We start from the raw sequence: 12,894 nt of genomic DNA, 5'->3' as shown, positions 1-12,894 counted from the left end.
TTTATGTCAGCAAAATGGAACCCTACATTAAAAAAATAATTGAACAGGCCCGACAATACAAGCATGGATCGTAACAACAAACAGCAAAAATATATATTAGGTCTCGCAATATAATGTATTCCCATCGTGCACCGTCTTGTTCCTTTTGACAACAACCTGTTACCAATAGTTTAATTACATATTTTCAATCAACAGAACGATTATTGGAATAATTCCACATCTGAGGTATTATGTTCACGTGCATCCTTCAAATCTAAGTAGGCGTACAAAGCAGATGTACGTGCAATTACAATAATTCCAAATTATATATGTTTCATAACATATTTAACATTTTTAGCAAACTTATAGATCGATGAGAGGGTATTTATAAGAACGGTCCAAGTAATTTAAAAGCTGAAAAGATGTATATAAATCAAATTAATGCTACAACCAGAAATTTCGGTACTATACACGAATATTACAGGATGCTCCATGTTCTTATCTATAAGCTACGAAAAAACGTCAAAATTCAGTAGATTTTCCTGTTTATGACTTTACTCCTCTTGTTCATGCATATATCAAGGTTAGTACACAAATCAATTATTATATCACAAATGGGTTGATACGTCTATGATTGACAATGAATCTATTGTTTGTAACTAATTTGACATAAAAAAAAACGGAAAAGGATACGTTTAAAGAAAAGAATACTTACTAATGGTCAATAGTTGTGAAACCGTTCAAGGGAAGGTTGGGGGAAGGTGCAGATGACTAAAGAGCGTTACTAATAACGCTAGAGACAGTTACACACCTTTATCAAAATAGTTCTAAATGACACGTGGCAGTTTGTCCAGTGGATGACAGTTGGTTGTTTGTTGAGGATTACAGCCTGGACTTTGCATCAATTCTTTAAGAAGATTTTTAGATGGTAAGCGATGATTTCGCATTCTTATTGGGCAAACTCTCTTTGTCGTTTACGCCATATCACTAAACTTTAGTTTTCTTTAAAAATTTCCGACCATTTACTTTTATATTTTGTGGCCGTTTCTATGTAACAAGTTTTTTGGTAAAAATCATAACGAATCGGCTCTGATAATAAAAGGAGCGGCCGTAACTTCTGTCGTCCGGTTCGATTTGTGCTTCGTACTTAAATAGTCATTAACAATGTTTGGATTCCCCGCAAAAAGAAAATTTTTTTATAACAAGTTTATGAAATATAATATTAATTCGAATTATGAATTATGTATATACTTGAGTGAAGTTTCCTATGCCGTGTATATATATATATATATATATATTACTTTCTATGTTTTAAATTAAATGTCATTATTGAGTAAAATTTCTATCACAATTTTTATGCAGTTTTACATTAATTTATTTATTTTGTCTCAAATTAAATTAATAAACAATTAACATTGTGCAATTTAAATAATTAAATACAAATGAAACTGACTAATTATTTTAAAAAAAAACATGTATGAAAATTTTAAACAACATCTAATTTGAAATTGAAAAAGTATGTGAAAATAAATTGTGACAGTTATCACGCATGTGTTCGGTAATCAGTTTAGCCATTTTTGTAAAAGGAAACTGTTCATCAAATTGACAAAAAAAATTCTTGTTAATACAAATAACTACTAATTTGATACTATTAAAAACTGCATTTACAATTTTGTTTTATTGCGTTTATTCTGGCATTATTATTGCCTGGTCCATTATGCATCAAAACTGCAACTACTTTAAACTTTTTCTAAAATTTCAAAATAGGCGTTTTGTATTTTTAAAAATATAAAGAAAAAGGTGTACAGGTTGGCTTGGCCAGTCAAAAGTCAGAACTGCATAAAGATCTGTCTTTACCCAAACGGCCAAACCTAACCGTTATCGTCTTTATTTTCAGATATTTTAGTTTCAAAATAAAAATAAAACAACTTTCTAAAATTTTAACGTCACATTGTCCGAATAATATCGGAAGCTTTTCTTTTGTTCAAAAAAAACTATCAGAGCTTTCCTTGTAGGTTTCCGTGATTTTGTCGCTTTAACTTCCCACATTACCCCACGCGTTCCTCACTCGCGTGACCTCACTCCTCTCTTGCTTTTGCACGCTCAATCGCGTAACAGAAAACAGAGACATAGACGCAGCAAGTTCATGACACGTGTCTATCTACAGCTGTACCCAACAAAACTTCCAAAACCGCTTGCGTGGAAGAAGCGGTGCCCATGGGACCCATGACTTTCTCCACCGACTCAACCAGTTACCGGTTACGTTTTAACTTCCTCTGTATAAATACCTTTCTCGACCTTCTTCTTCCTTCGCTCCCCTTTCTCAAAGAATCAATGGCGGATCGTGTAAAAGGTCCGTGGAGCGAAGAAGAAGACGAGCAGCTACGGAGGATGGTGGAGAAATACGGGCCGAGGAACTGGTCGGCGATCAGCAAATCGATTCCAGGCCGATCCGGTAAATCGTGCCGGTTACGGTGGTGCAATCAGTTATCTCCGGAGGTTGAGCACCGTCCCTTCTCGGCGGAGGAAGACGAGACGATCCTCTCCGCTCGCGCTAAGTTCGGCAACAGATGGGCCACGATCGCTCGTCTCCTCAACGGACGCACGGACAACGCCGTGAAGAACCACTGGAACTCGACGCTTAAGAGAAAATTCGTAGGCGGAGGAGGAGGAGGAGACTGTGATCTCGTTGTGGTGACGGCGGAGGAGGATCGGCGGAAGAAGAGGAGATCGGTGAGCTCTGAATCTGCTCCTCTGGTGGACACTGGATTGTACATGAGCCCTGAGAGTCCCACCGGCGTCAGTGACTCGAGTACGATTCCGTCTCCGGTTGCTGCTCAGCTTTTTAAACCAATGCCGGTCTCCGGCGGATTCACGGTGCCGTCGCCGGTGGAAATGTCATCGTCGGAGGAGGATCCGGCGACGTCGCTGAGCCTGTCACTGTCACTTCCCGGAGCTGACGTCAGTCAGGAGTCGAGGAACAACTCGTTGCTGTTTCCGCGGTTTGAGAGTCAGATGAAGATTATTAATGTAGAGGAGAGTGAAGAAGGACGTAGAGGTGAATTTATGAGGGTGGTGCAGGAGATGATTAAGGCGGAAGTGAGGAGTTACATGTCGGAGATTCAGATAAATAGTGGTGGATTCGTCGTCGGAGGTTTATACGAAACCGGTAATGGCGGTTTCAGGGATAGTGGATTTGTTACGAAGGTCGAGTAGTTTTGGAATCGATTTAGAGATTTGAAGAGCAATTCAGTTTTGGGTTGTGGTCAAATTCTTTTTTTAAAAATGTACAGTGGAATTAAATTGGATGATAAAAAGTTTAATGGAATAATCTTTATTCAACATTTGATGATCAATCAAAATTCTTTTCTGAACAATTGATAATCAATCAAATTTTTAGCAAAAAAAAAAAAAACAATTGATAATCAATCAATTTAAATCTGAATTCATGATATATATAGAACCAAAACCTATGATGAGTAGCTCAAAATGAAATTGTGTTATCGGATTCTTTTGTATGACCTGTGATTAGCGAGACCTTGTCACGTTAGCCTGCGAGGTATACACTGTCCTGATCAATAAAAGGTGTGACAACAAGAAATATCTACATATTATCTTTCAATATTCTATAGAAACCATCTAACATTCTTATTTATATTTTGAAGATGTGTAATTATGATCCCACAAAAAAAAGTGATCCCACAGTCATTTCAGATGTGAGAATGTGGAGACCGGTGATCTCTACAGTCAACGTGCGGCTTATGGCATTATTGGATTAGGACAAGGGGATCTCAGTTCTTTAGTTCAAGTGGACAAAGGCAACAAAAACGAACATTTTCTAAGCAATGTTAATTTCATGCCTCTGTATTATGTACCAACTTATTTTATACTCCTTCCGTTTCTTAATAAGTACTGTATCACTTTGATATTTTTTATACAGATTAAAAAAATGATTGAAATATATTTAAGTTGTTTATATTTGTAATTAATATTCAGCTGAAAGTAATTATAATTTGCATTGAAATTCTAAAATAACATTTTTATGTTAAAATAACATTTATTATGAAACAAAGGTAGTACAAATTTTCCATGCGGATCACAATGTTTTTGTTTATGTTTATGTTTAATTAATGCAAGTTAATAAAAAATGAAAATCCAATAACTGAGCAAAAGTTTTGTTTTGCAACTAATCTGGCGTGAGAAAATATACATATTGTTAATTACTTTCAAAGATTAAATGAAATATAAACAATTACGATATTTTCGAGAATCATATAAAATCATTGACCAAAGAAAAAAAAAAGGAAAATCGCATAAAAAACCTTGAAAGTGTCACTTACTAGCACTTTAAACTTTGAAATTTTTTCAGTAACACTTTTAACCTTTAAAGTGACATTTTTATCATAAAAAACCTCTAAAGAAGAAAAATGACCTGCTGAACAGGTTAAAAACAGTTTTTTTTTCAAAAAATAATTATTTAATTAATAAATAAACAAAAACAATAATAAAATCGAAAAATTTAACAAAAAACTCATAAATTAAAAAAGTGAGAAAAATAAATAAAGATTTAGAAAATTAAATAAAAAAATAACTAAAAATTAAAAAATAAATAAGATCAAATTAAAATACAGAAAAAATAATAATAAATTTCAAAAAATTGAAAATTCAAAAAGTTTTTTTTTCATTTTCAAATATAATGTCGGAAATTATCATTGGAGATATGTGTTGATTAAAAAGAAGACTAAGATAACACCAAACCAAGTTTTTGTTCTCAAACTAGTATTCAAGGCTCAAAGTCACAAAAATAAGTTTCATTAAAGAGGTAAATATACACTTATACCCATTGGGTTAATTAATCCAAACTTTAGGGTTTAAAGTTAATGGGTGAGGTTTTGGAATTAGGGTTTAAAATTTTATAAAATAAAAAATAAATACTAAAAAATTAAAAATAAAAATTTAAAAAACAGTTTCAAAAAATTTCACTTTTTTTTTAAATTTATGATTTTTTTTTATTTTTCTCCATTTTAATTTGATCTTATTTATTTTTCTCATTTTTTAATTTGTGAGTTTTTTGTTAAATTTTTCGATTTTTCTTAATTTTTTTGTTTATTTTATTAATTAAATAATTATTTTTTGAAAAAAAAAACTGTTTTTAATCTGTTCAACCGGTCATTTTTCTTGTTTGGAGGTTTTTTATGATAAAAATGTCACTTTGAAGGTTAAAAGTGCTAGCGAAAAAACTTCAAGGTTTAAAGTGCTAGTAAGTGAGACTTTCAAGGCTTTTTATGCGATTTTCTCAAAAAAAAAGTGAAATATTTATTTTTACAACAGCTCGTGTGGAGATTAAAACGTCTTTTAGATTCGACTAAAGCGATCTGAGAGAACCGGCCAGTCAATTCTCGGAACAGTTTGGTGAATAATCTTATCTTTCTTACTCTCTGTCTTTCTCTCAGGGTTTAGGGTTTAAGGCTCACCAATAAATTTTGGATTCACGCTAACAGAGTCTGATTCATTAGAATCGCTGCTGGGCATGTTTTATATTTTCGAAGATCACTGATTCACTTTAGCTTCTGATAAATTTACCAGTGAAATTCCTTTTTATTTGTTATATGATTGAATAACTTTAGGCTTTGGAATCAGTAAAGATCAAATTTCACCGCTTTTTCAAATTAGATTCCAATGAAAATAAAAATACTAAAAGCTTTTGTCTTACATGGGTTTACTCTCACTGTCTGGTTTTGTTTTTCAATCTCATTGTCTGATTCTGTTTTGGTCATAGTAGAACAAAGGCTGAAGGCTTTTTTGGGGGCTTTATGATGCTTAAATCAAATCAAAAACAGTCGGAAGACCAAGAGGGAGAAGAGATTTTATGTCAATCATCTTCGAGTTCTTTTGGTGATTCAATGTGTGCTCGTGAAGATGATGATGATGAAGCCGAATCTATGTTAAGCAAAGATTATCCATTACCTGAGACTTGTAGTATTGGTACTGAGGTTTTGGGTCTAAAGAAGAAGAAGCTGACGGATGAGTGGAGGAGGTTTAGTCAGCCATTAATGTGGAGGTGCAAGTGGTTAGAGCTCAAGGTTAAGGAAATCGAGTCTCAAGCAAGAGGGTATGATAAAGAAGTCCAAAGCTACTATCAGAGTAAACATTTTGATTTGGAGAAGTCGAAACCTTATTATGGTGATGATCAAACTCAGAGAAAGAGTGTTGTTTTCAAGAGAGGAAGAAGGAGACGTGTGGAAGAGACAACAGATGTTTCTGCTTACATCTCCAACCATAACGTTTTCTCTTATGCCGGTATGCCACAGTTTGAATCTTTCTTTAGTTGTGACTACAATGTTCTTCTAATGTAAACTTTGTGTGTTTCAGAAAAGAGGAAGCGAACAACAACTCTTAAACCTCAGTGTCCTGTTCCTGGTGAGACGGGGCGAAAAGCTACGGGCAAGGAAGATGATGATTGTTTTGTTTCTGAGTCACATTGTTCTGATGATCACATAGGCGAGATACTGTGTAAGATTGATGAGGCGCAGGATAGAGCAAAGAGATTGAAGAAGCGTGTTGATGAGCTGATGATGATGAGCAAGTCTCATAATACATCATCTATGCCTCGAACAATAGCTCGATCTCGGAGTGACGTTACGGCTCGTAATCAGAGAGAAGGGACGGTGCAAATTGGAAGGCAACGTGTATCTGCTGATCATACTGAAGATGTATTGATGATACCTCAAGCTCCTCCTCCTTTTGAAGTTGATGGGCAGTTTTTGTTTAACAACTCTCCAAATCCATATGGAGGATTAAGGTTTCCCACAATCGAAGATGTAAGTATTGTTTTCATATTATAATATTTATTTTTTTGCGATGGAGTTGAGAGACAATCTTTGAGAATAATTGGGTTGGTTGTCTCCAGATGCTGTTGGATGGAGATGAATATGAAGGAGAACCGGACAAAGAAGAGCTTGATCATTGTTTCATGAAGCTAATGAATGAGTTTGGAGGAGAGACCATCATGTCAGATGAAGAAGAAGAAGAAGAAGATGTTATGCCGCCTCACTAAGAGGGCTTAAAACCTCATCCTCTTACTGAATAGCTCTCTCTCTAATGTGTACAGAGCCTTTTGTCCTCATGCCAAAACCCGTTTTCATAAAAAGCTCTCGAATAGTAGTAATATTGGTGGTATATTATGTTCATTCTTCCCTCTCTCTCTATTAACTCTTTTGTATTTGGCTTTTTGAGAATTTTAAGACCAGAATAGGTTTCAGAGTTTGTACATGGCATAAGTGACTTAGAATTTAGGCTATTTTCATTGTTCTATATCATAAGACCCTTTCCGATTCATAAAATTCAAAATCTTTGTTTGCTTCTCATGTGGATGGAGAATCCGTGGGACTGTGCGCGAGATTCAAACACACATAAACATGTGTATATTGGAAGAAAATATTTTAATGATGTTTTCATGATTAATGGATACATATTATTTACAAAGAGACAAATAAACATGCTATATTGTAAGAAAATATTTTAGAAAATTCTTAGCAAAAACATACATATACTTTACAAAAAAAATAATAGAAAATAAGTAATACAATCAAGGAAAAATCTGTACCAATCTATAAAAATTAGATAGAATTTTACAATCAAGAATATATATATATATATATATATATATTTGCATAATCCACAACTATTAAAACCAATCATTAAAAGAAAATCAAATTCTACCCAAATTAGTTTCCCAGTAACCTTCTCTTAGTCACATGCAGGGGGGGACCTAAAGAAAAAATTGGAATGTGGCACAAATTAGATTTCTAACATAACAAAATATTTAAACTAAAAGTTGTAATGTGTTTTAGAATTTGATTATGGAACAATGCCCGATTTGAGCTCAAGCACAAAAAGTATGGATTTAAGAACCATAACTATTAGGTATTATTTGATTTTTGTTTTGAAAAAAATATATTTGTTAGTCTACTGGTAATGTTGTTCAAATATGGTTGTCATTCAAGAATCAAGATAATTTTCAAATATTATTTTGATTTTTAGCTCATTACTTGTTAACTATATTTCAAATTTGTTTGTGGCCTTCTGTTCTTCAAATTACAGACGTATAACATACAGATTATAATCGGTCAAAAAACCTAATAAACGTGAAAAATAAAAATAAAATGAAAAGTTAAAATGAAAAAGGAAGGGCAGATAACATCAAAACATTACCATAAGAATTATTAGTTAGTATATATATATATATATATACAACGCAATTATTATATTTATATATACACACCCGCAACTCAACAAATAAATCAGTAAAAAACTTAGCAATTGATTTCACATTGCATGGGGGATCCATAAGAGACTCAACAAATAAATTAATAAAACATCAACCAGTTAAAAACTTTCGAACATAGTATGGGGCATGTACCTACATTGGCCGTAAGTCCGCCCCTGGTCACATGTCAAGTTTATAAACGATCACAAGTTATTTTTATTTGCTTCCAAAATCACAATATAACTTACACATATATAAACAGTTGTATGCATTGTTTATAAAATTGTTTTATGTTTTGATTAAAAAGTACTTCAATTTTGCTTTTAAATTTATTATTTTTTGCCCAATTTTTTATTTAATTATTTTCAACCATTTTATATTTGATCATTCGTCAACAAGTTAGAAACCCTTTTAACCCATTTTTAATCTTTCTACCATAGTTTATAAAACCGTTGTATATTTTGGTTAAAAATAGGTCGATTTTGCTATTCGATTTAGCATTTTCCTATTTTTAATAGCTGAGTAGCTTGTCTTGGTAATCAATCATCTGGATTGTAAAACAAACTTACAATTAAGGACAGAAACTATAGAGAGTAGTAGTTATAAGAAAATCCTACGACGCTGTTTGAACAACAATGAGTATCCGACAAAGGTTTTGACGTTTCCGAGGACGGCAATCGCTCGGAAATCTCTATCCACAGTTCCCACTCCAACTGTGGTAATCCAAGGAGCTACATTCATCAACGTTGATTCTCGTGAACCGGAGTTTCTCGCATAGGGGGAGACAAAGATTCCTCTCTGTCCACTGCTGCTAATGTCCCGATAGCAATACCGTCTTGGTCATAGTTCAACATGCCTAACACAAGCGAGATGGACAAGACATAACCTTGTCTTCAGTGGTCTTATCTATGGCTGCTAGAATATCAAACGACATGCAATACCCAAAATACCAACATGCCTTGTATATCGCATTCCGAGTTCATAGAGCCATTCCAGAGAGTTCAATTTTACAATCCAAGTAATTTATAAAAACACTGTATATTTTGATTAAAAATTCTTCAATTTTGCTTTTTGATTTAGTATTTTCCTTTTTAATAGCTAAGTAGCTTGTCTTGGTAATCAATCACATGGATTGTAAAACAAAGTTACAATTAGGGAGATAAACTATGGAGAGTAGTAGTTATAGGAAATACCTAAGATTTTCCTAGAATAGGTCTGAACTTTGATAGGCCATAGAGATTGTGCTGACACTTGGATCGTCATTTAGGAGTCCTAAAGTGGGATGAAGAACTGTTTTTCTTCTGTATGATTCAGTTTAATCTTTTTTTAATAATTTCCAAGAAGTTGTTCTGTTTCCTCCAATAAAATAAAATACTTTGTTTGGTTATTTCGGTTTCTAATCACTAAAACTTATGAGTAACTAGTATGAAATATTGACACATATGAAATGTGTTATGAAACGGTGGCGCAAAATGTAGCATAGCACTCACCATACTAAGCCTGAGCATTCGGGGTCCCAATCGGGTTTCGGTTTGGGTCTAATCGGGTGTCGGGTTTTCGGGTTTACAAAAATCAGCCCCATTCGGATCTTCTTAAAGTTCGGATCGGTCTCGGTTCGGGTTTAGTCGGGTTCGGTCCGGGTTTGGTAACATACCGAAGATCCGACTAAACCCAATATACTTTCGGGTTTTGGTTCTTAACCGGGTTTCGGTTCTCAAACACTAAGTTATACTTGCTTAGACACTACTAAATACTTGCTATTGTATTACCACTCGATCTCTTTATGAATAATGCCATGTACGTTAAACTAAAAACATGTTGTAAAGCTAACATAAAAATAGACAAACATAAGAATAGACACATCGACTTGTACTCAGACGCAGATAAAAGCAACTTTCAAACTTTATTAAAAAGAAGTGATGCAAAGATCATAGTTATTGAAATGAAAAACCAAACGAGAATAACCAATACCCAAGTGAAAACCAAGTCTAAAAGCAACATTATTCAATAAAATAAAAACCAACTCTTTCATACTTCAATCTTCAGCCTTGAACTTTCAAGCTTCAGCCTTCAAACTCAAACATCCAGACATCAATCGCCAATGTTTTGAGCTTCAAACTCTGACAAGAAAAGGTAAATGATTTAAGTGAAATGACTAATACACAAAATTTAATGAATAAAGCATAAGTTAAAGACACATACCTTTCTGAAGCTTATCAAGCATCTCAACATCAGCTAGGATTTGTTCATTTGTAGTGATGCTTGCATTAAGCTTGCACTACAAGAAAACACAAGTTTTACGAGGGCAGTTTTCCTCGCTAATTCGTCGTAAAAGCAGTGTTACGACGAATTAGCGAGGAAACCCGTTTCGTCGTTATACGTTTGTCGTAACGCATATATCCTCGCTAATTCGTCGTAAGTTAGCGAGGAAATAATTTCGTCGTAAAAGCGAAGGAGGATATTTCGTCGTAAAGACCACGTAAAGATTCCTCGTAAGGACGTCGCTAATTTTCCTCGTAAAGACCACGTAAAGATTCCTCGTAAGGACGTCGCTAAGTTTCCTTGTAATTACCACAAAAAACTTTCCTCGTAAAACCCACGTAAATAAATACTCGTAAAATTAACGTAAATACCTTGACAGCTTTCCACGTAAAGAAAACGTAAAAACCTTGATAGATTTCCACGTTATTTCCTTGTAAATGTTTCCTCGTAAAAACCACGTTAAGCTTCCACGTAAAGAAGCCGCAAAATTAGCTACGAATTTACTTCGTTTCATTATTTTATAGAAATATAAAAAATTATAATTATAAATATAATTTAAATTATTTAAATTATTAATAAAATTAAAATTCTAAAAAAATCAAAACCAAAATATTTTATATATAAATAAGTTTTGAATTCATAATACAAGAACCGAAATTAAAAAGAACTTGGGTGGTCGTTAATTAATCGCCTCGTAGAATTCATCACTCCTCGCCTGAACATCCGCCTCGGCATGTGAGTCGTCGGTCGGTGACTGGCCTGGGATAGGATTTTCTTGTCGCATGGTCCTCAACAAAGTCGCCCATTCCGGATTTGTGGCCGCTACAACGTCCAAGAAGCCCTCGAGTCCACCCATACGAGATCGCAGCTGAGTAGAATCTCTACGCAGCTGAGTAGACTCTCTACGCAGCTCTTCGGACTCCCTACGCAGCTGAGAGACTTCATCATCCCGTCGCTGAACATAAGACGATGTCGCTCTCGGAACATCGTTGACGGAACCAATCCCCAACGTCCGTCCCTTTTTTTTAGGGACAACCTTAAAAACAAAAAATAAATTTTGTTAGTAAAAATTTAAAGTTAAATTAAATGAATATTTAAAAAAATTAAAATTTTAGAAAATTTACCTCCTCGTAAAGCTTATCCACTTCAGGTGTGGATAAGGTGACGGGTAATCCATCGGTGGACTGTTGGGTCAGCTGGGTCTGGCGTTCTTCAACCCGAGCAGCCAAATCGTTGTAGATTTGCTCGGACTTGCCATCTATAAATCGGCCCGCCTTGTTCTTGTGGGTCCTCTCGTAAAGTTGCATAAGAGACGGGAATTCTCCCGTCTCTTTGGCCTAAAAAAACATTTAAGAAAGTTGTTAATTAGAATATATATAAAAATATACTAAAAATTTAATATAATTAAATTTTTAATTACCATTTCCAAACGGACACCAGCGTGGGGTTTTTGGCCCGTAGTGTGAAGCATCGGCCCGTTCCCGTGCTCATCGACTGTGTTACGGGAGTTAGAGCAAGACTGGGCGATTCTAATGGAATCAGGAAGACGCCAATATCGGATGAGGCCATCCCAGACATCCGTGGTGAGCTCAGCGGGTTTGCCACGCTCATACCCCTTCACGATCTAGTCACCATTCCAGTTGGAGACCGTGTCCAACAAGCGAACTTTCGCCTTCGCTTCAAACTTCTTCCTCACCCTCTCAGTGATCCCGAAGGCCCAATTATATTTTTGCTGTTGGAAAAAATAATTTATAATTAGTTTTTCAGAAAAAAATATATATATAAATAATAAAAAAATTTAAAAAAAAATTTAATTAATAGAACTTACAGCGTAAATTTTGAACCACGTCTTTCTGACGTAGTGGGGCGTCATTTTCCAGTTCGGATGTGCCATGGAGAAGTAACATTTTATCGTGTCGGTTACGTCCGATGCAAGACATCCGTCAATCCCCCACCTGAAAAATACAAATTTAAAATATAAATTATTTTTTAAAGTTATAAAATAATTTAAAAAGAATAAAAAAATAATGAAACATACCATAAAGTTCTGTCCGGTCGGTCGGGGTCGATGACTGGTAAACCTTCTCTGCCTGGCAGACGGAGAATGTCCTCTACGGTGTACTGCGAGTAAGGAGCACTCGGAGGCACCATCAAATCGGGATGAATCTCGGCCGCGGGCATCGGAGGTGCCGGCATCGTAGGAGGCACAGGAGGAGGAGGCATCTGGGGAGGCACGTGAAGAACCGATGGTGCACTAGAAGAAGGAGATCCAATGACTCTCTGAGTGTACTGAGTCTCGGGGACAGTCTCCTGACCCGAAGAACCGGGAGCTGAAGAAGACGACGGGTCTAAACGACTACCCGGCTCTCCGAACATCTCTCTGT

The 12,894-nt window shown here is 35.0% G+C and overlaps 2 protein-coding genes and 1 long non-coding RNA gene across 4 annotated transcripts; 2 read left to right on the top strand and 1 right to left on the bottom strand.

Annotated features, from left to right (window-relative positions):
- Window positions 1–2,282: 2,282 nt before the first annotated feature.
- On the top strand, window positions 2,283–3,341 carry LOC103860642 (transcription factor MYB77). Its single transcript, XM_009138286.3, has one exon. It carries the CDS (start codon window positions 2,314–2,316, stop codon window positions 3,193–3,195), a length of 882 nt encoding a protein of 293 aa, XP_009136534.1. The 5' UTR covers window positions 2,283–2,313; the 3' UTR covers window positions 3,196–3,341.
- Window positions 3,342–5,138: 1,797 nt separating this feature from the next.
- On the top strand, window positions 5,139–8,176 carry LOC103860641. 2 transcript variants are annotated; one of them, XM_018657541.2, is made up of 4 exons: window positions 5,139–5,391; window positions 5,762–6,279; window positions 6,352–6,800; window positions 6,890–8,176. In XM_018657541.2, exons 2-4 carry the CDS (start codon window positions 5,793–5,795, stop codon window positions 7,034–7,036), a joined length of 1,083 nt encoding a protein of 360 aa, XP_018513057.1. In that variant the 5' UTR covers window positions 5,139–5,391; window positions 5,762–5,792; the 3' UTR covers window positions 7,037–8,176. The 2 variants fall into 2 exon arrangements, with proteins under 2 accessions (XP_018513057.1, XP_033144626.1); XM_033288735.1 differs by having other exon boundaries at window positions 5,140–6,279.
- A 1,874-nt stretch (window positions 8,177–10,050) lies between these two features.
- LOC117132990 lies at window positions 10,051–10,701 on the bottom strand. Its single transcript, XR_004456789.1, has 2 exons — window positions 10,451–10,701; window positions 10,051–10,368 (listed from the first exon to the last, which is right to left on the bottom strand). It is a non-coding gene; the product is annotated as an uncharacterized LOC117132990 (long non-coding RNA).
- Between the last annotated feature and the right edge of the window lie 2,193 nt (window positions 10,702–12,894).

Source organism: Brassica rapa, chromosome A03 (assembly GCF_000309985.2).
Source record: "Brassica rapa cultivar Chiifu-401-42 chromosome A03, CAAS_Brap_v3.01, whole genome shotgun sequence".
Classification (NCBI taxonomy): Eukaryota; Viridiplantae; Streptophyta; class Magnoliopsida; order Brassicales; family Brassicaceae; genus Brassica; species Brassica rapa.
Note: the sequence above shows the minus strand (reverse complement) of the source record. Positions and strands in the feature narration are given on the sequence as shown.